The 24,693-nt window shown below is 48.2% G+C and overlaps 1 protein-coding gene across 2 annotated transcripts in view; it reads left to right on the top strand.

Moving 5' to 3' along the window:
* The window catches only part of RNF123 (ring finger protein 123), a 47,376-nt gene that overhangs the window by 3,824 nt on the left and 18,859 nt on the right, over positions 1-24,693 (top strand). The window contains exons 4-30 of one of the 2 annotated variants that reach the window (XM_061458210.1): positions 255-352; positions 1,397-1,451; positions 1,776-1,861; positions 2,601-2,687; positions 3,187-3,254; positions 4,141-4,266; positions 4,851-4,965; positions 5,721-5,825; positions 5,956-6,081; positions 7,058-7,150; positions 7,345-7,418; positions 7,830-7,947; positions 8,398-8,497; positions 8,950-9,011; positions 9,101-9,172; positions 9,846-9,966; positions 10,796-10,897; positions 12,057-12,163; positions 12,700-12,898; positions 14,190-14,335; positions 14,429-14,593; positions 15,219-15,326; positions 18,099-18,276; positions 19,315-19,389; positions 19,810-19,897; positions 20,155-20,242; positions 20,359-20,443. In XM_061458210.1, the coding sequence (XP_061314194.1) occupies positions 255-352; positions 1,397-1,451; positions 1,776-1,861; positions 2,601-2,687; positions 3,187-3,254; positions 4,141-4,266; positions 4,851-4,965; positions 5,721-5,825; positions 5,956-6,081; positions 7,058-7,150; positions 7,345-7,418; positions 7,830-7,947; positions 8,398-8,497; positions 8,950-9,011; positions 9,101-9,172; positions 9,846-9,966; positions 10,796-10,897; positions 12,057-12,163; positions 12,700-12,898; positions 14,190-14,335; positions 14,429-14,593; positions 15,219-15,326; positions 18,099-18,276; positions 19,315-19,389; positions 19,810-19,897; positions 20,155-20,242; positions 20,359-20,443 (2,847 nt within the window). The remainder of the gene's footprint in view (positions 1-254; positions 353-1,396; positions 1,452-1,775; positions 1,862-2,600; positions 2,688-3,186; positions 3,255-4,140; positions 4,267-4,850; positions 4,966-5,720; positions 5,826-5,955; positions 6,082-7,057; positions 7,151-7,344; positions 7,419-7,829; positions 7,948-8,397; positions 8,498-8,949; positions 9,012-9,100; positions 9,173-9,845; positions 9,967-10,795; positions 10,898-12,056; positions 12,164-12,699; positions 12,899-14,189; positions 14,336-14,428; positions 14,594-15,218; positions 15,327-18,098; positions 18,277-19,314; positions 19,390-19,809; positions 19,898-20,154; positions 20,243-20,358; positions 20,444-24,693) is intronic. The other variant, XM_061458211.1, reaches the window with a different exon arrangement.

Here is a 24,693-nt window from a genome sequence, read left to right on the forward strand (position 1 = left end):
GATGTGATGTGGAAAACTTAGCATATGTCCTGCATGTTGCATAGCTAAGACCTTGTGTGTTGCTGTGAAAACCTCCTTTTAAATGTCACTGGTGTCTCCTTTCCAGAGGTTCTCATGGGTAATGCTAGCTTAGTTTTCTTCCACTGCAGCAGAATCCAGGTGCTCTTGTAGGTTTACCTGGAGACACTCATCAGCTGTACTGCTAAATCCTGCACAACTTTCCCTAAGTTTTTTTTCTGCAACTCTTGTTTCAGATCAGGTAGCAGAGGGCCGGCTTGGTCCATCTACTGTGGTGTTGGACCACACAAGTGGTTTTGAGGGGCTTCTGCTGGTGGATGATGACTTACTTGGGGTGAGTGTGGTGCTGGGGGCAGCAGAAAATGGTCTTGTGGAACTAAAAGCACTTGGGGTTTCTTGGTTTGTTCTTCATAACAGATCCCTGTCATTGGCTTTGTAGTGTGTTGTAAATGGAGTCTACCCAGAAGGCTGCAGGATCCTGAAGGAAATGAGCTCTTCTGGGTCTATCAGTACCCCTAAATCTCAGCAAGCTCTGAGTGGAGCTGTGAGGGATTGAAAGGTTTACCCTGGTCCAAGGGCTTGCTGAAGAGTTTGCTGTAAGCAAAGGCCAGCAGTCAGCTTTCCTGCCCAGACTTTCAGCAGACTGCTTCTTCCTTCTCTTCTGGTGGCGAGAGGCTGAAGCTGAGCCTGTCCTTTCTCCTTTGTTTCCACTGGCTTGCTGCTTGCTCCTTAGGTGGTGCTCCTCATGCAGTAAATCAGTGGAAAGAATCCTTTCCTACTTGATCGATTTCTGCACTCCTTTCACCCCTTCACTGAGAACAGTGTTCCTGTGCTCATTCCCTCCTTAATCAGTGTATCGTTTTTTACTTCTAGCAGGGGAGGCTGCCCTGGTCTCCCTTTTCCCTTTGACCACCTGCTGTAGCTTACCTTGGCTGTACCTAGAATTTACCCTCATGCTGGATCAGGCTGACTTGCCTGTGATTTCCTTGTTGCTACCTTCACCTCTTCTTCATGGTCTGTTATGTTACCTGCCATTCCTCTGCCTTTAGTCTGGATGTCCTGAATCTGTAGGGTTTTTCTAAGTTGTCCAGGTTTCAGATGTCTTTTGTATATAATAGTCACTTTTGAATACCTGTCACATCTCAGTAGGAACCTGTCATTCATGACATTGCCTTTGTACTGCTGCCATGTTGCATGCTTCACTGCAGTTCACTGAGTATGGATGAGCTGTGGAAAGGACCTGGATGTCTTCCCAGGGCTCTGAGTACAGCTACTGGGATGGGGAGGATGTTCCATCTCTTTCCTACACTGTGCTTGTGAATAACTCTCCATCTACCTTTTTGCCTGATTTCAAAATATCTTTTGTTTGTTGGTCCAGGTGATTGGCCACAGTAATTTTGGGTCCATCAGGGCCACGACGTGCGTGTATAAAGGTAAGGAGATAAACCAGCTATGTGTTGAGAAAAGAACCTGGGAAGAGTGTATGGAGAGTTACACAATTAGAGAGCTCAGGAAATCTTGAATGTGTTTCACATCTTGAGCCTTCTCTTCCCACCTTCATCCGCTGGCTTTTCCAGGAAGTCAGAAGGATGGAGGATTGTGTGATGCTGGAGCCAAGAGGTGGGAGGGGCATGCTGGGGATGTCTCAAAGCTCCTTTGAGTATCACGTTTATTTCTGTGGGAGCAGCATCAGGTTTGGCTTCTCTGACAATGAGCCAGGCAGCAGGGATTCACTGTGTGGCATCTCTTTCTTTCAGGGAAATGGATTTACGAGGTGCTCATCTCCTCCCAGGGACTCATGCAGATTGGCTGGTGTACTCTCAACTGCAAATTTAATCAGGAGGTAGTGTAACTGCTGCACGTGGCACAGGGTTGCTCTGTGTTCCTCTACTGCTTCTTAGGTCAGTGTGGAGCATTGCATTGGTGCTGTGCTCCTGCCCTGCTGGCATGTGGTGCCCAGCACACACACTAGAAATACAAGATCTGCTGGTTTAGAAATCTTCACTAGACTCTCTGGTCTGTGTTCACAGAGTGGTGCAGGCTGTGAAAGTCTTCTACACTGGGTGTGTTGCTGTGCTTTTGCTGCACATAGCTACAAAGTGTTGACTTTCTGCTGGCATCATCTCTGGAGAGGGTGCGTGTCTGCAGTGCTGGCAGCCAGGCTGTTGGGATGGCCCTCATCAGCTAGCGCTGTAGGGTTTTTTTGCCCAGGAGAGGCAGGCCCAGGCCAGCTCTTGGGATGTTTGGTGCTGTGAAGGGATGTCAGGTGCAGTTTCATTAACTTGCCACTCTGCAACATATGAGGGAGGAGGTGATGGTCATTCTTCTGGGCTGCTTTGGCAGAAATTAGAAGTGTAGGATGCCAGTACTCTTCTTCTGACTTCAAAATGAGTAGTAAGTGGTGTATTTCTCTGAGCCACGGATCACAGGCCACTGGATTTATACCTAGAATGAGGGTTTTTCTCAGGTAGAACATGTGTGCTGTCAGCTGATTTGGTCTCCTCCTTAAAGATGCCCTTGCGGTAAGAGGGATCCCCCATGCTTGGTCTGGTCTGAGTCTCCTCTTTGATACTTCGGTGCAGGAAGGAGTTGGAGATACACCAGATTCATATGCATATGATGGAAACAGGGTGCGCAAGTGGAACGTGACTACTACCAACTATGGCAAAGTGAGTAGCCGTCCTCCCAGAAACGGGTTGCAGAGGAATCAGAAGGAAACAGGTGGTTTCTGCTCACTGATTCTCCAGGGCCTTGTGGAACACCCTCAAGCTGCCCTTCCTGCTTCACTCTGTTCTTTTAGAGGCTGAGTGCCAGCAATTGTTTGTACTTTAAGGTTGCTGGACATGCTGTCTGGGTGCTTTGTTTAGCAGCCTCAGCAGACTGATGCCCAGCATAGTGCTGCTGTTGGTCTCTGGAAGGTTTTGGTTCTCTGTAGCACACCAGAGGATGATGCAGTGTTGATCCTGTGCATGTTCCTGTTGCTGGAGGGAAAAAGATCCCAATCAGTGGCTTACATGCAGCTTTCAGAAAATTCAGTGTGAACTGGAGTGAGAAGGAGCTCTCTCTTCTTCAACCCTGAAACCCATGGGATTGGTTGTGTTTCAGACACTCTTTTGATGTGGGAACACCCCGGATATATATTTAACCTTTTCTCTCCCTTTACTGCAGTCTTGGGCAGCAGGAGACATCGTCAGCTGTCTGATAGACCTTGATGAGGGCACCATTGCTTTCTGCTTGTAAGCATTTTTGCCCAGTTGCCTGCTTTGTTGATGTCTGTGTGGTGTGAAACATCAAAGTTTCCTCACTGCTTAGCAGATTGCTGAGCCCTATTTCTGCCCTCTCCCCTTTAAGTTCCTTGGTAGTTCCATCCTGTTGCTTTTCTGCATTACATTCAGAAACCATCTAAATGGGTTGTTGAGTCTCCTAAGTTGAGGTGGGAGCATTTGGCAGAAAGGTGTTCAAGCTACAGAGTTTGCTAGGATTTTGGAGGGGAGGGCATCTCTTTTGATGCTTAATACTACAGCTGGCTGAACCACACTGATAGCTTTTGTGGTTGCTGTAGACCTTGCCTGTCCTAGATTCACAAGGAGCAGTGGAAAGTCTGATGAATCTCTAGCCTCCAACTCCCATGTTCAACGGGAAAGGCCAGGCTGAATAAGAATTGTTCACTGTCCGTAAACTACAGCCTGGACAAGTCAGATGGAATTTAAAACTATTAGTTGCTCCATGTCATCTTTGAGAGAAGAGTAGATTGAGAGCGTTATCCTTCTATCTCCACCAGCATAAGTGGATGAGGCCAAAAATCTCACCTGCCTTTCAAATGACCTGCTGGTTATCTTGTAAGGATTTGGGTTGCCCTTGAAGCTTCATGGGCTCTGCACGTTGTTCAGACTCCGGTGCCTACCTGTATGAAAACAGGAGTGTTGATGTGCTTCTCATGGCTGCTACTCAGCAGAGCTGTGGTGTTTGCATGTGTGGCAGATTAAGAGTGATGGGAGGCATGACTGACTGGTGTGTCTGTGTTGCCATGTTGCTGGGAGGGGAAAACAGATACCTGGATTGCCCAGTTGACCTCAAACCCTCCTGTTGTGACTAAAATATTGTGGGTTTTCCTTCTTTCAGGAATGGCATGTCTCTGGGGACTGCTTTTGATAACATCACGAGGGGTGCTGGAATGGCTTACTTCCCTGCCATCAGTCTCTCATTCAAAGAATCCGTGGCTTTTAACTTTGGAAGCCGTCCACTCCGATATCCTTTATGTGTGCAGAGAGGAGGTCTGAGGGGAGAAGAACATGTCCTGAGACCATCTCTGGAAGCTGAAAAATATACATACCTGACTGCAGGTCACTTTCTTCTGTTCACACTTGTTCCCACGGCAGGGTCATGGAGACAAGAATCAGATACATCCTCAGCTGGAGCAGAACTGCAGGGCACACAAACATGAGTGCTGGTCCCTGACAGCTTCTGAAATGAGCTTTGCTTTCAGCTCTGGATGAGCGACTACTGCTGCAGCCTGGGGCTGCCTGTTCCCAGACACCCTGATCCTTCAATAGTCTCACTGTCCAGTTTTGGAAACCCTAATACTGGTGAGCCTCTTGGCCACTGGTCTTTTCTACTTCCTATTCATACGGGACTTCTGGCATGGTATTAGCAATATTGAGGAAGTGGGGATAAGAGCTTGTGGCTTACCATCCATTTAGAAGGCATTGAGGTTTGAACTGTGACTGGGGCATGTGTGGGTATGAAGTAAAATAGAGACTCAGTCTTTTCTTTGCATTAACAAAAGAAGTCCTGAAAGGATCAGATTGCATTTTACCTTAACACTTGCCTACTTATCCAGTGGAAGGTTACTGCCCTTTGCAAGATCCTCCTGCTGCAGATCTAGTGAAGGCTCACAAGCTGCTAGGCTACTTGAAGAATGTGATCCATATTGGAATAGATGTGACAGTAAGCTGTTGTTCCTAGGTGGAACTGTGGGGCACCACACTGGAAAATGTGGTTCTGCACTTCTCAGCACATGCCAACAGCTCAGATGTTTCCACGTAGCTGGAGTCTAAATGTTTGTATGCTTTTGCATAAGCTGTGCATGTTGGCTTACAAAATGGGATTCCTAATAGTTCCAGGACTTAATTTAAATCATACTGGGTTTTACTGTTCTCAGTCCTGCGAGGTGTCATTCCCAGTGTACAAGAAGTGGTGTTTGTCAGGGTCAGAACTGTTGGATTTAATTTTGCAGCCTTGAGAGAAGCTTGTTCATATTCTAAACTTTTTACTGCTTTCCTAGTGATGTGGTGAAATTCTGTCAGGTCTGCCTTGAGAACTGTTTTGGCTGCGGCACTGTTGACCAGTTTATGCTATCTGCCATGGTTGTGGCTTGAATGGAGACCTGCTTTACTAGTTGACCTCCTCTGCAGGGATTCCCATTTACAACCTGTGAATCATCTACACTTAAAACCCTTTTGGAAAAACCTTATCAAGGTGTATCCATGTGGTTAATAATAGCTGACATCTCTACTGCATGACAGCTCTCCAGAGGCATGAGCCTGACTGCTTTGCCTTCCTGAATTCCCATGTTCAAGGCTTTTACTGCACTCAGCCTGTAAAAACAGTGGCTGCCCTAGCCCTCTGGTTCATTCAGTCACTGGTGACTGGTGGATTGGGCTGGATCCAAGCTGTGTGTTTACCTGCATTTGTCATTGCAGGAGGGGAAGCTGGTTGAAAAGGACACATCCATGTGGCAGCTGCAAGGAGAACCCACAGTGTTGATTACATTAGCCCACATATTCAATTATTTCTCCCCTCTTCTGGTGAGTTTTATCCATGTATTAAAAGCTTCTGTAGATGCCTGTTACTGTGCTTGCAAGGGGAGATAAACCTCAGCTTTTTCTGGGAGGTGACTGTGCCTTGGAGTACTGTTTACATGGCTCTCTGTCTTAGTGCAAGGTGTATCTGGTGGAAGATGTGCTCATGACCTTCCTGTTGAGCATCCTTGAGCGAGGAGGGGCAGTGGAGTCCCATCCCCTTATTCAGCAGCTGCTGGATCTCATGTGGCTTCTTATGGAGGTGAGTTGCTAGGGTGCTGGTTCTTCCCCAGGGATCACAAGGAAACCCTGGGAAGAGGTTGTGCTGAGGACAGGGTTCAATACTGAATGACTCAATACTGAATGGTAGTGGTGATACTAGCAAAGAGCTTACAAGGCATTTCTAAGCTTCTCCTACTGCCAAAGGAGCTGGTTATGTTGAGTAACTTCCTGCTTCTGAGAACTTCAAATTTATCAATCAGAAATGAGTTGGTCTCTTAGGTGTTTTTGATCCTTACATGACTGTGGATGTCCTAAATTCCACCATGTGCCCCAGGAGATAGACCACAGTGTGCAGGACTGGGGTGGAAATGGGCACTGCACTTTCACCACCTCCAGCACCACTGGCAAAAAAACCTCCGATTTCCCATGGCCCTTTGTGTGCAAGCTGGATGTGGTCACTCAAGGGACACTTGTTTGGGGCAGCCTTTACTAGCCACTGGAAAGCTGCTGCTGCTGGAGGGCTGGGGTAGTTACACAGAGCCAATCACTGCCAGAAATCTGCTTGGAGACAGCATGTCTGTCCTTTGGGGTAACAATTAACAGATGGACAATTAACAGCACTGGACTTCTGCTGTTTGGCTATGAGTTAGACTCAAAAAATTTCATCATCACATTTACTTCTCTTCTTTCTGAGTTTGTTGTCAAAGATGGTATGTTTGATAAGCTCCAGAGATACGAAGGTGGGAGACTGCCCAGCTACAGAGGACCCGAGACTTCGGGGGTTTTTTAGGTGATTTTGGGGTTTGTTTTACTAGTGCATGTTTTCCTGTAGCAAAGCGATGGCACCAACTTCTGCTTGGACTCTCCTATGGAGGCAGGTGGACAGCCACTATGGGTTCAGAGCGCCTGCTTTTTCAGATCTGAAGTGAATGCTTCCCTCCAAGGTCATGCTCTGGGAACTGTAGCTGTTCCCTACTTGATGCTGCTGCTGTTTAATGTGTTTTTTATTTTCTCAGGAGTATGAAGTGCACGAGTGCCTCAAGCAGCTACTGATGTCCCTGCTGCGGGCTTACAGGTTCTCCCCCATCATCCCAGACCTGGGATTACAAGTGAGTTGCACTTCTGAATCCCCAGGAATCTGTGACTAGGCAGCATCTGTTATGTCCCCTTGTCCAAAGGTACATGATGTTTTGGATTTTGCAGTTGTTTGATCTAGAGATGGTGGTTCTGTCACACTGGATCCGTTGGAGAGTCATAGCCTCTTCTGCAGATGGAGTCACTTTTGCTTTTTCTGTTTCCTTAGATTCACTACCTCCGGCTCACCATAGCAGTCTTGAAGCATGAGAAATCCAGAAAATACTTACTCAGCAATGTTCTGTATCCTTTGTGCCTCTCCCTGCCCTCAATAATGCAGGCCAGGAGGCTTCAAGGATTTGAAGGTCTTGGGAGGCAGAAACTACCTGTCTTTGAGAAGTCATTTTTAATTGCTCAGGTTTCCCCTGTCAGTCTGACACCATTCTCTACAAGGTCCTGCTTTGAGGAGGTGGAGCAGTGTCATACAGTTCATTTCTACCTGACTGACGTCTCTAATGTCACTAGAGCAAAAATGCTTTCAGAGCAGTCCAGCTGCTGTGATAACTGCCTGGGGCTTCTCCCAGGAGAAAGGGGCTCTTGATCTGGTAGACCTTTGAGTGGTTGTTTGGAAAGGAATCTCTCACTACAGCTCTGGAAACAAACCCTGTATATTGTCCTGACGTAGCTTCTGTGCTTGCTTTAACTTGGCTGCAGCTTTGATGTGCTCCGTTCTGTTGTATTCTTCTACATTAAGAGCCCGCTGCGTGTGGAGGAGGCTGGTTTGCAGGAGCTCATTCCAACCACATGGTGGCCAAACCGCTTCACCAAGGAGGTGAGTAAAGGCACTTCCACTAAGCAGTCTGAAGAAATTCTGTGGCCTGCTGCCCCATCATTTTCTGGCTGAGGAAATTGATTGGCTGATGTTTCCAGCTGCATTAGTACTGGTGCATCCTTCAGAGTTGTGTGAGAGCTATAGCTTGTCCATTGTGCTGTCATCTTTACTGTCACCTTAGAGGAGATGTTTGGAGTGTGTTGCTTAGAACAGAGAAGGGGGGCATTTTCTATGGCAACAGATCTCACAGCATCTAAGAAATTCCAGGTTGACATGGGTATCCTCAAAAGATCTCCTGCCCTTACTCATTACAAGGCCAGGGAAGGCCTCTTTAGGTGTGCTGCCAGTCACACACTGGTATGTTGTTTCAGGGAGTTTCTGCTCTCCATTTGGCAAGATGTTTTCCCTGTGAAGAATTCTCCTAGTAATCAGTGTCTGTCCCCCAATCAGGGCAAGGAGAATAAGGAGGTGAAGGAGGAAAGTGCTGAGGAGAGACTGAGGCGGCGGGCATATGAGAGAGGCTGCCAGAGGCTGAAGAAACGCATTGAAGGTCTCTGAGGAAGAAGGGAAATTGTCAAGATCCCCAATGTTTTGTTCAGTAAAAGGGACCAACCCTTGAGCTGTTTCTAAATTCCCATCACAATGTGAAGTCCAGTTGTGTTCCTGCCAGGATGGGATGTGCTGCAGAGGTGGGGGCTAGTCATGCCATTATCTATTAGAGGGTTAAGAGTGCTGGGACCCATGTGCACAGACCTGCAGCATCCCACCACAGGGCCAAACTCGCCTTCAGGGGTATTGTTTATGTGGATGGATTTATTGCTGGGTGGTGGGAGAGAAAATTCTCAGTGATGTGATCAGCTTTCTGCTGGCACCAGTTCTTCCTGGGCCCCTCTGCAGATCAGGTGGCCTTTCTCCTGGGGACGTGGTACTGCAGTTGGGGTTAGTATGGGTAGTTACTCTCGAGTGCTTGTTTTCTGATGGCAGATGTTGTCTCCATTTTAGTGGTGGAAGGTCTCCAGGTTCAGATTCTGAAGCTGCTGCTGAACAACAAGGACAGAGGAGGGGTAAGTACTCTGTGAATCTTTCGCTGCAGTATCCCCACATCACAGGACTTTTAAGGCATAGATTTACCACCTGCTTTTCCTCCTGCCAGGGGGAAGCCTCCAGATACATCTTCCTAAACAAATTCCGCAAGTTTCTTCAGGAAAATGCTAGCAATAGAGGGGTAAGTCAGAAGGTCATCCTTCCCTCAGGCCTCATCTTGAGAGCTCTCTGGCACCTTCAGACTGGGAGCTCAGCCCTTTTGACCAGGCTGCTTCCAGCAATTGATAACTGAGGTCTAGATACGGCAGGGAGTGGGGAGAAGGTCTAAGGCTAGAAGCCAGGCAACTTATCCAAGTCCTATGCAGTCATTTGTAGGAAGGTCGTCCTTGGGCAGAGCCTTAGGTGGGAGCTGAATGACCTCCTAAAACCTCTCAGGGAGCACGGCTGTGGAGTGCTCTGCGGCCTGCTGGCTTTGGCATCCTCTTCACTGCCTGGGTAAGGACTGTTCTGGCCCTGGAGCAGTTTCTTGGGCTGCAGGTTTGGGTAGGCATCTGCTGTTGCAGGAAACCCTTTCTTTACCTGCATCTCTGTGTTCGTGATCAGCCCTGTATTTCATGGTGGAGCACATTGTATCCATCCTCCTCTGTCAGACCAGCTTGTTGTTTCAGTGACCAGGACTTTCTAGAGGTGGAAACTGCTCCCTACCATTAGGGCTGGCCTCTCTACCAGTGCTGGATTCTAGAGATGCTAGCAAGGCTGAAAGCACCAGAGTTTCTGCTTGTACCGTATGTCCACTGGGAATAAGATGAACTTTCACACCTATCCTGATGGCTGAACTCTCATTCATGCCCTAGAATTTGACTGTGTTGTGCCCGCCAGAGTACATGGTGTGCTTCCTGCACCGCCTTATTGCTGCCCTGCGTTTCTTCTGGGATGGCCACAAGGCGAAAAGCCCAGCCACAGTGAGCAGTGAAGGTAAGGCCTGGAGGAGAAGCTTTGAAGGCATTTCTGTGGTTAGGACAAGGCTTACATCTTGGCAGTGCTCTCCAAGATGCTGGAAATGTTCTGCTTCTCATGGGTGCCTGAGCTTTCTGTCACCCTATTTCCATAGTTCCCGGTCACCCTGGGAAATTCCTGTGTGCAGACCTATTGCAGTAAACATCCAGACCTGAGGCTTGCAAAGGGGCACCTCTACTGTTTGCTGTTTCACCTTGTCTGCTCTGGAGCAGAGTCCAGTTTTGATTATGGGTCTATAGAAGGGCAGCTCAATGATCCCATAGTCAAAGTTTAGGGGAAGATATTTGTCTGGTTTTGTGATTCCCAGACAGTGGGATTAAGGGGAAACCAAATCAGTGCCAGTTGCTTTCCCATTCTCAAACCCTACCTTGCCTGTCCTGCCATGATCTGCTTGGCACTCCCTTTTCTTTCTTTGGGCTGGCCTTTTCTTAAGAGTCAGTAAGTGCCTTAATAATTCCTGTGGGACTAAGTGACAGAGCTAGAGTAGCCAGATGGAGAGCTGCCGGGGTTTCTGATGATCCAGTTTCCTCCAGTGACTGTTGCTGGGAGGGAGGAAGTGCTGGGAGGTTTGTTGTTAATGGCCACGGGTTACTTCTGTTTCTGCGTGGATCTAATGCTTGTTTCACTGTGGAAATCACCTCTGCCTTAATGGCTTGTGCTTTGTGACAACAAAAGTTGTCACTGAATATTAGTCCAGGCTGGGCCCTGGGGTCTGTCACAGGAGAACTTACATGTCTGTGTGGATCCTGAGTATGTGACTCATGGAAGAATCAAATCTCTGCTTTAGAGGCATATGTCCCTCCTCAACTGTTCTATAATGGCAAGGTGGATTATTTTGACCTTCAGCGACTTGGAGGACTCCTGTCTCATCTTAAGAAGACTCTGAAAGGTAAATGGTCTTACTTCCAATAGCTGCATCCAGGTCCTGGATGGAGTTAATTCAAGAGACATCCCAGGGAGAGAGGAAGCTGCGGATAGTGAATTGTGTTTAAATTTAAGGAAAGGAGATGCAAGTTATGCTGAAGAAGACACATTCCCTCTTGGGTTGAGCATCCTTTAAGTGAACAGTTTACTGTTTATATCCTTGAATGGGGCATATGGCTGGTGGGGCAGAGTCACCTGGAAGTACCCTCTGGTGTGGTGCTCTTGCTGCACCATAGCCAAGGGCTGGGAGCTGTCAAAGAGCTGACCATCTGCCTGGCTTTGCTGGGTGTGAAGGATGTCCAGGATTTACTTGCTGTACCACTCAGGGCAAGCAAGAGCAGCCCTGTGTATATACTGCAGCTGTATGGTTGTATGCAGCATGCTACTCACACAATAGACATCCCTTTTGGAAGGTTAGAAACCCCTTGCCATTCCGTTAGACTTGGTTTGTCTCTGGTTTTTGGCTCATGTGCACTTGCCTGTAGCTCAGATCTCCTTTCCCAGTGTGTTTGCAAGATTCAGAAAATTTTCACTGTCTCGGGTTGCTCCCTGGCTGTTCAAAATCAGATTACTTAACTTGAGAACCATGTCATCTCCTCTGATCTCTAACCAAGGTCTTCCTGGCCAGCTTTAAAGACAAGGCTATAGATTAGAGGACACATTGTTCAGGCTTTGTGCAGCATAGCTATCAACACAGCCTTCCTCTGAGCTGAGAATGGTTTCTGGTCTAAGTCACAGTCCTAGAGACTCGGGGACATATCATGGGAGAGCATTGAAGAACGCAGTGCTTAAAAATGGTCTCAGTCCCTGAGTTTCCTTCCCTCTGCTAGTTCATTTTGGTCCTGGTGGTTGTCCTCTGGTTCCTCAGTTATTCTATTTGTTGCTGGTAGGACCAGGAACAGAAATGGGTCCTGGGTGAGCAGCACCCATTGCTGCTTTGTCTCTGCTGTGTTAGCAAGGGCAGACCTATTCCACATAAGGAAGCTGGGGGGAAGGTGAGCTTGTTCTGGTACAGCAACCTCCTCTACTGCCAAGAAGCAGGAAAGAGGATGAGCCTACGGCTGTTTTATGGGAAGCAAAGAATGATTCCTGTGTTTACAGCTGCTTTGGTGTGCTCTGTGCAGATGACCTGGCTGCAAAAGCCAATGTGCTCATTGACCCTGCGGAGCTGCAGGCAGTGACTATGGATGATCTCGATGAAGATGAGGAATCAGCAACATCAGCAGCACAAGTGAGCCAGGATTTACTGTAATTCACCTGTGGGTACTCTGGTGCTGGCACAGCAAGCTCAGCCTCTGCCTAGAAAAGCTTTGCCTTAGAAGAAAGCAGAGTCTGGGCCAGGACTCTTAACAGTCCATGGACAACCAAATAAATAGCTTCACTTGCATGAGAGTTGCTGGAGATCAGCAAAGTCCTGGATGCACCAGGTTTGGGCAGTGAAATTTTCTTTGCTCTGCTCTCTCACTACCCATTGATCTACGTACGTCCCTTCCTCTCCATGGCAGGTGTTGGTGCTTGCATTTGAAAGGGTGCAAGACAGCTGCAGACAGCAGCTTCTTGGTTGCAGAGCTGCTGCTTGTACTTGGCATGTGCCCTTAGAGGAAGGAATATCCATTTGCTAACCTGGCACTGTGGGCCTAGACTTGATAGGGAAGGTACCTGCTCACCTTCCAGTGACCACTGCTCATCTTTACCAACATCTTTGCAGGGATAAGGGAGGAATAGTGGGCAGCCAAACAGCTAGAACTGTTTCTTCTTCAATTCCAGTCCCAGCGTCCCTCTGCTGCCCTCGCCATTGGAGGAGCTCTTGCCAGACCTGGCTGGCTCAGCTCCCCCACTTTAGGCCGTGCCAACCGCTTCCTCAGCACAGCAGCCGTCAGCCTGATGAACCCACGGCGGCCTCTTGGAGCTCTGGAGAAGATTAAAGTGCGCACCCTAAGTGTGGAGCAGCGGACGGAGGAGGACAGTGAGTACCTCTGCTGCATGCTAGCGTGGCCCAGGTGATCCCTGGGAGAATGGCATCTTCCAGCTCCCAGTATTCTCAAGAGGAATGCAATCTGTTTACTTCCAGCTTTGCTGACACCCACAAGTCCATAGTTAACTAATTTGTCATCCTGAACATGACACTGGGGATGCTGTCACCTTCTGCATGTTAGGAGATGCTGCCTTGTTTCTGCAAGTGCAGTGAGACTTTGCAGAGAGGTAATCCAGAAAGAGCTGTAGACACACTTGCTTTGAACACAGACAAGCTGGATGATGATGTGTGCAGTAGCAACACCATTGCTGCTATGTTGCGCCAGGCAGGTCTCTGACACATGTGCAGGGCTCAAGAAAGTTGGGGGGAGAAGTGATTCAGAGCAGCCCTGCGAAGAAGGACTTCGGGGTATTGGTCGATGAGAAAATGAACATGAGCTAGCAGTGTGTGTTCGCAGCCCAGAAAGCCAACCATATACTGAGCTGCATCAAAAGGAGCATGACCAGCCAGTGAAAGGAGGTGATCCTGCCCCTCTACTCTGCTCTCATGAGACCCCACTTGGAGTACTGTGTACAGTTCTGGTGTCAACTAAGAAAGACACGGAACTGTTGGAACAAGTCCAGAGAAGGGCCACGAGGATGATCAGGGGACTGGAGCACCTCCTGTATGAAGATAGGCTGAGAAAGTTGGGGCTCTTCAGCCTGGAGAAGAGAAGGCTGCGTGGAGACCTCATAGCAGCCTTCCAGTATCTGAAGGGGGCCTATAGGGATGCTGGAGAGGGACTCATCATCAAGGACTGTAGTGATAGGATAAGGGGTACCAGGTTCAAACTTAAAGAGGGGAAGTTCAGGTTAGATATAAGGAAGAAGTTCTTTACTGTGAGGGTGGTGAGGCACTGAACAGGTTGCCTAAAGAAGTGATAAATGCTCCATCCCTGGCAGTGTTCAAGGCCAGGTTGAACGGAGTCTGGGGTGACATGGTTCAGTTTGTGGTGTCCCTGCCCATGGCAGTGGGGTTGGAACTAAATGATCTTAAGGTCCTTTCCAGCCCACACTATTCTATGATTCTATGGATCTGTTTGAACAGATCCAGCAGGTCAATCTGCTGCATGCAGTGAGATGGGAATGGTATGTAAGTGTATCTAGTGAACCACATGGGCTGGGAAGGGACACTGTGTTAGAAAGACACAGCAGGGCTTTGGCTTTAGAGGGGTGCAGGCAGAAGCTGAGGTGCCAGAATGCCTTGCTGAGAATCTCTTTTCTGTCTGGGGGATGCACTGCAGTTGAAGGCAGCCATGGAAACGAGGGTCTCTTACTGGGCAAACCCCCAGAGGAGCCAGATCAGCCCATCACAGAGAACTCTCTCCTAGAAGTCCTGGATGGGATCATCATGATGTACAACCTCAGTGTCCACCAGCAGCTTGGGAAGGTAAGCAGGAATCTATGCCTCTGCAGAAGCATCCATGCTTCTACACTGTTTCCTGCTTATCTGGTGACTGTGTGTGCCCTTTTCTTCTCCCAGCTTCCATGGGGGATCTGGCTGCATGCTTATATGTCTAGGACAAAATTCCCTCATTTGAGGTTGAAATCTGCTGTTTTTCAGATGGTTGGTGTGTCAGATGATGTGAATGAATATGCCATGGCACTGAAAGACACAGAGGAAAAAATCAGCCGCTGCCCAAAGAGGGTAAGTGTCTCTGGATTCCCAGCTTCCTTCTCTAGTAAGCCTCAGTATCTAGCAAAAAGGATGAAGCACAGTGGGTGATTTCTAGCCTTGGAGCAGCCAATGTCTTGGATGGGGTAGTAACCTATGCCTGGAGCTGGCAGCTGCATTTCGTACTGTGCCAACCGATTGTACCACAGGCTCAAGGAACAAAGGGACTGAAGCAACCACTTCAGCTTCTCCCAGACAAGCCATGGCAGCTTGCAAACTTCCACGTGCTGCAGATAGATGCCTTGGAGATGGTTTCCTGTGGTGGGAACTCTCCAGTGCTGTCCTATTCCAGCTGCAGGAGACAGTGTATCTGATGATGTTAAAAAAGTATCTGACAGTAGGTGACTCTAAAGCTGCTGCCCATCCCGGGCCAGCATCTGCATCAGGCCTTGTAGGCTACTGCTGAGACTGGTAAGTGCTCTTTATAGCACTGATTCCCACTCTCTACATAGAAAGACTGCTGATCACTTTCCCTCCTGCCAATACTCCTTAGCTAGCCCCAAGGTGGTATTTGCTTTTGCATTGTTTGTCCAGCTCTGAAAAAAGAGTGCTATAAATGGCAGTGGCATCTGCCCTCACATCTCTGCACCCTTTTCAGAGGAGAGACATCCATGAGGAACTGCTGAAGAGCCAAAAGGTTTTCTCTGAGAAGCTCAATCACCTAAGCCGACGCCTTGCTTGGATAAACGTCACCATTTATTCAAAGGTGAGTGTAATGTGAGCAGCTCAGGCGAGACCAAGCCAGGTGCCTCTGTTTCTGTGCTGCTTGGCTCACATGTCACAAGTGTCATTTTCCCTGGTGTTGGATCATTACCAGTGATCTCTGGGGCTTGGTTTTCCCTTGTGCATCAGAGACTCCTTCCTAGGCGTGAGCCCTGCCTGTCCCAGATGTGGTCCAATTTTGTTTGTTAGGGCATAGCCCAGTCTGTTCTGAGCTGTGCATGGTGCTGTAGGCTTTTCCTTTGGACATCAGAGGGTGCAGGTAGAAGGGAGATTCAGTTCTTGGGGTATGTCTAGAGGATAGAGGCTACTTTGAACCATTTCCATGAGCTATGCTGTATGTCACAGGGGGATCTCTTTAGTGCTGCTTTTCCTGAAATTTGAAGGATCCAAGCCTCAGTGATTTTCTTCACGTGTTCTCTTCTTCACTTGGTTCCCACATAGAGAGAGTGCATTCTGCAGTTAATAGTGCAGTGACTGTTTGTACAGGTCGTCTTTTTTTTCCCTGCACTCACCATTTTCCAGGATAAAATCTCTGGTGTGTTTTCTCATGAGCAGTTTTGCTGTTACACTCTGCTGATTTCACTGTCTTCCCTTGCATATTGCCTTGCCCCATCTCTGTAGCTTTTTTTGTGCTGGGGAAGAAGACATGTGTTCCTGAACATGCTGTGGTAGCAGGGTTCCCTGAACATGCATGTGTCCCAGGATGTAAACAGGATGGGTAGCTCATATGAGCACATTTGGCAGAGCTGAAGTGGCTGAGCCTGACTCATGAGCTCTTTGCTTGTCCCCTCCTTCACTCCCAGAGCAGGACGGCAGGGCACAGTGCTGTGCTGCAGAAGCTCTCGAGCTCCATTAGCATAGCCCATGCTTGCCAGAAAATAGGCCTTTCTTCCCAGACTGTTCTTGAAAGGCAGAGGGGCATTACCAGTGTATATTGCAGGTATCATCACGATGCCCATGCAGAAATACTGTTCATGTCTCTACATGATCTGTTATCATTAAATGCAGGTGCTTGCCTCCCATCAGAAGTGTGGTGTCTCCTTTCTGGGTGAATCAGCAACATTTGGGAATGAAGGCTACAGCCTTCTCCGCTTGTGCTCCTGTCCTGGTTTGCATGGCCCACAGGGAGAGCAGTTCACTAGATGGCTTGGGCTGTGAAATGTGCCCCAGGAGCTGAGTGAGCTTGCTCTGGAGAGGAATGTGGCTGCTCAGAGGAGGCTGTCCATACTGCCTATACCTTCAGGGCTCCATCTCACAGCCATCACAGGTCTCTGCTGTCTCCAATGGAGACATCCTTCCAACAGGAAGTCCCTGGGACTTGTGTGCAGTGGAGGGACACGTTTGTATGAGTGTTGCAGGCACTGCTCATGCTGATGGGGAGAAAGAGACAGGCTCTGTCTACAGGGGAAGTCCTGCTCTGTGCTGAGGTGTCAGAGCACGGAGGAGGCTGCTGCTTAAGGGCAATTAGTCACTAGTTTATTCTGAGCCGAGGGATTCAAGTTTAGATAAAAGGGAGTGCTACAGCTTACAAACACTCTTAAAGTAAACAATCCTGCCCTCAAAACATCCCTGTGAGAAGACCATTTCAACTTATTTTATTACAACCCTGTGTTTATCCATCACACGTGGGTAATCACGTCTTTGTTTCCTCTTGGTGTAGGCTTTCTTCTAGCTTGGTAATCCCTGAAATGATGTTATGAGGTTATCAAATAAATATCTTAATAAAACCAAATGCAGCTTTCTTTACCTTAATGTTGTCTGCAGAACTGCTTTTTAGCCTGAAAGCAACAGTTGAGCTGAGATATGTGTCAGTGTTGAAATAAAGATGTCTTTTAGTAAATTTAGTTGATTTGCACTAGTTCTGACTGATTTACAGAACAAACCCATGTTAATCTCCCAAAGGTGGTAGTGAGTATTAAAAAGAAAAGCCACTAAGGAAGTGAAATTGCTTATCTACACCTCTCATTTTAATTTGTTTTTAAATCAGAAGTATTACCTTCCTCCGTCTACTTTGATGCAAATTGCTGTTGCTTATGATATTTCTTGGCATTGCAGGATATGAAATAGTATTTCCTCTTTTTATGGCTTTGTTGGTGTTGATTTTTATAGCTCAAAGTTATGTAGATGCTCTTAATTTTCCTGGTTTTAATTTAGGAGCCTCTGAATTTTGCTTAGAGAAGCAAGAGGCCGATGTTCCTCAGGACAGTAAATGCGCTTGAATGGCTGGCACAGAATCCGAAAGGCTGTGGCTGCCTATTATAAAGCTCTGAGCTGGCATGAACTTTCAGCCTGTTCCTGTTTAATTCAGACAGAGGACCAGCCTTCTTTCCAGCAGATTTATGCTGGGTTTGCTAATGTCTGCCTTCCTTCAGCCAGTGTCCTTGGAATAAAAGCATGCCTTTTATTGTGATCAGGCCTGTGTGGTCAGATATGCACTGCCAAGGAACAGTTCTTGGAGGGTTTCAAGGCTCAGTGAGACGAAGACACAGTTGGTCTGATGTCACGTTGGTGATGTTTGTGCTCTGAACTTGAGGTTGGTGTAGAGATCTCTGACTGTTCCTTCTACCTGATGCTTCTATGACTTTATGAAAAGACCAAATGTCATAGATCTGGTTAATGAATTTAAAGCGGTGGTCTGAGGAACATCTTAGCTGTGGAGATGTTTCTCAGGTCTAAGTGTGGTGCTGATTGTTGTGTTTCTCCAAAGAGAAACTGGGCAAGACTGAATGGGGGTTGTTGTGTGTTCTCTGGCCAGGAAAAGATGCAGGATATATATTGGCTGCTGCGAGTGTGCATCCGCACCATCGAGCATGGGGACAGGATAGGCTCGCTTTTCGCTTTCATGCCGGAGTTCTACCTCAGTGTGGCTATGAACAGCTACAGTGCACTCAAGAACTACTTTAGCCCTGTAAACAGCATGGAGGAGCTTCCAGGTAAGGGGATGAGGAGTCTTTGCTAGTTCTGGCCTGATAAAGTGTAAAGCAAGCTGCATTCTTACGGTGAAGTAGTGGTAGTTGAGCAACATCCCTTCTGTGTCCTTTCCTGGTTGGTGTGCTGCCTCAGTATGTTATCTGTGTATGGTGGAGCAGGCACTGAGTGCTGTTCCTTGAGCAGATACCCACTGGTGAGCCATGCCTTTGCTGTGCTCAGGGAGGGGCCCATGCCTTGCCCATGCCTTGCCCAAAGCTGTCAGTGTGGAAATCATTGGCAGCTAAAAATTTTGTTTCCAAGGAGGTACCAGGAATGGGCTGGGATGCTGGAAGATGTGACTGCCCCAGCAATGTGTGCCACTACATGCTCGTTTCTGGGTGGGAGGGGAAGTGCCCTGTGTGCAGGAATTGGGACTGCTTTTGAATCCTCTTGGGATTTGGATATGTTCCTATCAAGATACCACCCAGTGGGTGCCAGAGTCTGTTTAGGTAGATTCCCTCTGTGTGCTCTCTGTGCTTTTCCTGGCTCAGTGATCCCACTAAGCTCTTAGCAGATAGTTCTGTGCTTTCCAGAGCCCACAAAGGTAAGAAGAGCTTCTGTCCTACCAATAAGACATAGATAAAGTGTTCAGATCCATTAAGTGGGAGCTGTGCCTGCTGTTCAGGGAGCAGCAGAATTGTGTTAGCAGATTTCTTCAGGGCCTGCAGGCTGGACATGGCTTTTCAGCATAGATCTAGGGTGTTACTTGTGTGGCTCAGCCTCTTCTGCATTAGTCCTCTCTCACTTGCTGTCTGACTCAGTTACATGATTTTACCTTTCTCTGAGTAAATGTTTCAGAATCTGCAGACTGAGGTGAGAAGCTCTGCTGGGAGATGTGTTTTCCCAGCTGTCTGCTTTGACAACTAGACACACCTCAAGGCTGGAGTTAGTTGTAGCAGGAATGAATTCCATGGCCTGTGCCATGTCCACAGGAATGCTGGGGCCACTGGACTGCCCATTAGGCTGTTGGTGTGAACCCTGCTCCCTCTTTCTCTTTGCAGGCTATGAGGAGACCCTGATGCGCCTTGCTGCCATCCTGGCCAAGCATTTTGCTGACTCAAGGATTGTGGGCACAGGTAAAACTGCACTTCTCTGCTTTGGAGTGATAATGTTGCAGGTCTGGCTGATCCCACAGCCAGAGGCTCACCAGACTGCTGTTGAGATCTATCTGCTGACTCTGTTGAGGGCTTTATGTCTTAGTGTACAGAAATGGTGGGCACTGCCCTTGTCTGGCCTGTTCTGCTTCTTCCAGAATGAGATACATGACCTAGGATACCCTTTTAAGAGTCTTTTTGGTTTTTTAGTTTTAAATTTTTAGATTTCCACTCTGGGGTTATTCCTTAGCTGCCTGAGCATTAGCATGCTCTCCACATCAGCTGGGATAGTGTGCCTCTCTAAGTGAGGATCAGTCTCTCCTAGCCTCTGGTGTTCAGGTGCTCCCTGGTATGCTGCATGTCCTTGAGTGCCCGGCCTAGTCCATTCTTATTCCTCCTCAGACATCCGTGACTCCCTGATGCAGGCGTTGGCCAGCTACGTCTGCTACCCCCACTCACTGCGTGCTGTAGAGAGGATCCCAGAAGAGCAGTAAGTGCTGCCCTGCCTGTTCCTGGGGAGCTGGGGCAGGGCTGGAGTGGTGGCAGGGTGGGTGGTGGAGCAGGTGAGCTGCCAAGCACTGTTGAAGGTCCAGAAGCTGCAGCAGAGTGCTGGAGTTGACTTGAAAGCCTTCTGTCACTCTCATACCAGTGGCTTTGCTCTCCCCCAGCTCCGTAGGTTGTACTGTGTGTCTTATTTAATCCGCTGTCCCCAAACCCTTTGAGCTGACTTAAGTCCTTCTCCGGCAGGCGGATCTCAATGATGAAGAACCTCCTGGCTCCCTATGAGCAGCGACCCTGGGCACAGACCAACTGGATCCTTGTCAGGCTGTGGCGGGTGAGCATCCTGTGTCCTTGCCCTTCCCAACATCTGAGAGCATTTTACTTCCCAGTGGCAGGAAAAACCCAGCTCTTTTCCAGGCTCTTAAGATCTTTTCTTATCTCTTTTACCAGGGCTGTGGCTTTGGGTACAGATATACAAGGCTCCCACACCTGCTGAAAACGAAGCCTGAGGATGCCAGCCTCCCCAGCCTGCAGAGTGAGTGGGGCAGGGGATGGGCACTTGGGATTATGATGAGTGGTGAGGCAGGACCAGCCTTTTCTCTCACAGCTGTCCCTACCATGGGCCAGGCCAGCTTGTGAGGTGGCTGCTGAAGTAGAGGAGTCCTTATCAAATATCCAGGCCTGATCATTGTAGCCTGGACATCCCCAGCTTCTCTGCACTGGCTGGTGACTTTTTTTGCATGCTGGGTGGTGGGTTAGATCTATCCTGAGGAGAGGTTCTGCCCTTCAAGGGAGAGGAGAGAGGTCCAGGGCTGCATCCTTACGAGAGCTTTTCCCCAACATGTAAGCCTGGGAGAAAGCTCTCTGATGTCCACAGCTGCTGTGGGGAAATGTTTATAGGTGTGCCAGGCAGTAGGTACCCCATGAGTGGGAGTGGGTGCCCAAGGAGACAGGGCACTGGGCAAGTTTTTAAGCAGGAAGTGTTTTAACCAGACGTCTCTCTTAGAGCCTGGTGGAGCCTGTCCTATCTTTGGCACTGCAATTTGGTTCTCAGTACTGTTACCAAACTGAGGGATTCCTCAGCTCTGTTATGGCTGAGAAAGATGTGGAGAGGAGAAGGTACCTTTCTTGAGCTGAAGAATATGTCCCCAGCTTCACCCTTGCACAGTCTGGGCATGTTCATATACATTCCTTATCCCCCTCAGCTGTGGAAAAGGCTTTGTGCCAGACCTTGCACCTGGAGAGCAGAGGGTGCTGCAGCCCGATGTGGGTGGGCAGCATGTAGAGGTGTGCACTAAGCTCTGTCCAGCAGGGAGGGCTGCCAGTCTCTGTTTCAACTCTGTTTTAACAGCATTCTTGTTCTCTTTCTCTCTCCTGCCCATGGGTGCTCAGGAGATCTCTCTGTTGCTAGTTTCCAGAGTAAGTTTGTTGTGTGACCATCTCTTGTCTGGTGACGTAGGTTTAGAGAGCTCCTTCCTTCCCCTCTTCAGTCTAGAGACCCTTCTTGAGGGCAGAGGGCTCCACACTGTGATCATTTTTCTCAGTGAAGTCCCTGGGAGATGCCTGCAAGCTGGTGCCCACATGGCAGTCTCTAGGGCTACATCGTGGACGTGCTCTTACCAGGGTTACTTCTGGGGTCAGAACCCTGCTGCAGGCTGTGCCAGCCTTGGATTCCTCTCATCCTTGCAGGATGAAGGGGAAGCACTGCTGACTATCTCCTCACCCTCCTGCCACACAAGCAAGTTTCTGAGTGGCTGCCACCAGTCCTGTGGGGCAGTGACCAAGCTCACCTGTCCTGGGGAGCTCTGGAGCAGAAGCAGAACTTCCTCAGCTTGCGAAGTCTCTCTCCATCCATCCCTGGGTGGCTCTGCACAGTCTGATCCTGGAGGGGGCTGGGTTATCTACTGGGGACTTGCTCCTGGAATTGCTATTTTAAGGTGCAACCAAATCAATAATGAATGCTGATTTAATTGAAGAGGAACAGGAGACTCAAATGTGTCCTTGTGATGCTACCCAGGGAAGGAAGAGGAGATAACCTGCCTGCCTTCCCACCCATCAGTCTTCACCTTGTTGCAAATTGAGCATTGGCAGGGACAATGGGGCAGAAAAGAAATCCCTGTTTGTCTGGGGCTGCTTCTGCAGGCCAGTCTGAAGGGAGCTTGGGCAAATGCCTCTTCGCTAGTGCTCCAGCCTTGTCCTGCTTTGGGAATGCTTCTTTGGAGGACTCTGCAGGTGGGGAGGGTGTGCTGCCTTGCCGTATCTGTGAACAGTCCTGTGTTGCCTTTTGCCCATACTTGCTGATGGTGAGCAGCGAGGTGGCTGCTTGGGTTAGCCCAGGTTGGGGGAAAGGCTCAGAAAGGCCATGTCTGTTCCTGCTTCTGTGCTCCTGCTACCTCCCCAAGTTGTACCTTAATCCTGCTGGCAAAATAGCTCTCATGCAGACAGAGCTCTGCCTTCAATTTGGCTCCTGACAGCAGCTGGGGACTCTGTTCAGAGGCAGTGGCAGTTCTGCTGTGGAAACTTGGTTTACTTTCATCATGACTTCTAGGTAAGGCCGGGTGCTGTTTGGTCATGAACACAGTGATCAGCAGCAGTGGCCCTGTGCCAGGCCCAGCATGTCTTACTTTCACCAAGCTGCAGGGTGCCTCCAGGTTGCAGCACAGGGCTCCTCTGCCCCAGGCCTTCTGCCCACACATCCGTCAAGCAGTGAAGGGTAGGTGGATGGGACCATGAGATCATCTGAGCTGAGCTGTGGTGCAATGAAGGCCAGAAAATATACCCATGGTCCCTTTCCAAGCCTAGAAAATTGCCCAAGCTGAAGAGTTCTTTCAGGAAGAAAACCCATCTTGATCTGACAACACCAAAGGCTTCAACTGGTGGCAGTTGAACTCTCCAAACCCTTCTGATAGTGGTTCCTCATCCTCAGAAATAAATTCACCACTTTTTCATGATGGGAATATACCTAACCTCATCTTCTGTCTTCCGCTGCTGTTGCTCTGCCTTTCTCTGCTGAGTTGAAGCGTGCATTACAACATTTTGTTCTTCAAAAGTGCTTGTGTTCCAGAGTAACCTCATTTCTTGGTCCTTTCTAATAGTGAAAAGAAAGTGCAACCTCTGTGTCTTATTCAGGATGGGGGGTTGCTTTTCCATGAGCCCTTCCCATGTTTTAGCAGCCCCAGAGGTGCCAGTGTCATGCTGTCTGGAACGCTTCCATGATCCACCAGTTAAGGAGCCAAAACTTGCATTAGCCTGCTTACCAGTGCTTTGCTTTGGAGGCATGTGTGAGCCCCAGGTGTGCACTGGGGTGTCCTGATGCCTTACACTCAACCTTATTGATACCTCACCCCTGTGATGCCTCTTGCTTTCCTTCTGCCTCACCCTGTAACATTCCCTTCAGTGTTCTAATTACATCTTTGAACAGGCACAGTTTACCGCTAATATGGATTGCTGCATCCTGAGCTTACCTCTTTCCCTGTTGTTTCATCAGTCCAACAGCCACAGACACTGAGTGGCAGCTATTGCACAACTGCATCTGGATCCTTTCAAAATCTTAGATTAGCATTGTGTGCAGCTGCTTTACTTCTGAATGTGGTCCATTTGAGGCTTTCCTCCCGTATGCTGTCAGCTCTACTGTAAATGCTGCAGTGTGTCCAGAGACCCCCCCTTGGGCTGCTGACCAAGGAGTTTCACAAATAACCCTGTTATAAATCTTCTTGGGTCATTAGCAAATTATAAAGTACATGATCATCTTTGTGTGATGAAAGTACATGACCCTGCTTCTTTACAGGTATCTAGCAGGAGCACTTATTGAAGGCTTCCACTTTGTCTGCTTTATTAATTTTTAACTCTATTAATGGGCCTCTGCTGCTATCAGACTTTCTCCATTACTACTGGGTTTGGGGTTTTTTTACTAATTCTGCTAGATTTTTTTCCCTATAGTTGAAGAAACTTTGCATGTAGCATGGTTAGTCATGGATGTTTCTTTTAGGTCTTCTCCTTCTGTTACCCCTTTTCTTCTTGTTTTCATCAACTGCTGGCTATGCTTGGTTATGTTCACTTTCCGCTTTCCATTTTAACTTACGTCTTTGTTTCATCCTGGTCTCAGTAAACCTTTTAACACAAGTGCTTGCTGTAGCACTGGAGCTTTCTGGCTGCCTAATATCTTCTTAAAGATCTCTGTGTTTTTATTCACTATTCCCACACACACACCCCTAGATTACTTTTTTCCTCTTTTGCTTATATTTTTGCAGGGAAGTTTCTGTTGTGGAAACATCGGTTATATCTATAACTGCTGGGGTCATAGTCTGTTGCCCACATTAAATGTATTAAAGTCATATTTTCTGGCCTTGGAAAACCACTGATACCTGTTCCAATGAATGATCTTTATCTGTCATAATGAAGGCTAAGCCAAGATTGAGTGGTTTTTGTAGTAGGGAGTTACAAGTTTTAGAAACACTAATGACATACTATTGTCAGGATCAAGAATATAACCACATCAGTACGTATCCACAGACTCCCTATGAAACAATCTCCCTGTCTGAAATGGCACATGTAGGGGATGTGTCATTACCCAGGAAAGCAGTGGGAACTGAAACCTGAGGGATGTGGGTGGAAATGCCTCAACAAAGGCAAACATCTTGCAAACGAAGATAAACACAGCACCAGGGCTAGGTTTCTGGATACCACTAATGACTGCACCATGGAGAACCTCATCTGAGAACTCATGCAAGAAATGAAGCTGCTCTTGCTGTATTCCAGGGCTGGTTTCTTATGTTGCTTTCGAAA

The sequence above is a fragment of the Pezoporus flaviventris genome, unplaced genomic scaffold, assembly GCF_033815535.1.
Source record: "Pezoporus flaviventris isolate CSIRO_AGI_PZ_B2104156 unplaced genomic scaffold, CSIRO_AGI_Pfla_v1 ptg000026l, whole genome shotgun sequence".
Classification (NCBI taxonomy): domain Eukaryota; kingdom Metazoa; phylum Chordata; class Aves; order Psittaciformes; family Psittacidae; genus Pezoporus; species Pezoporus flaviventris.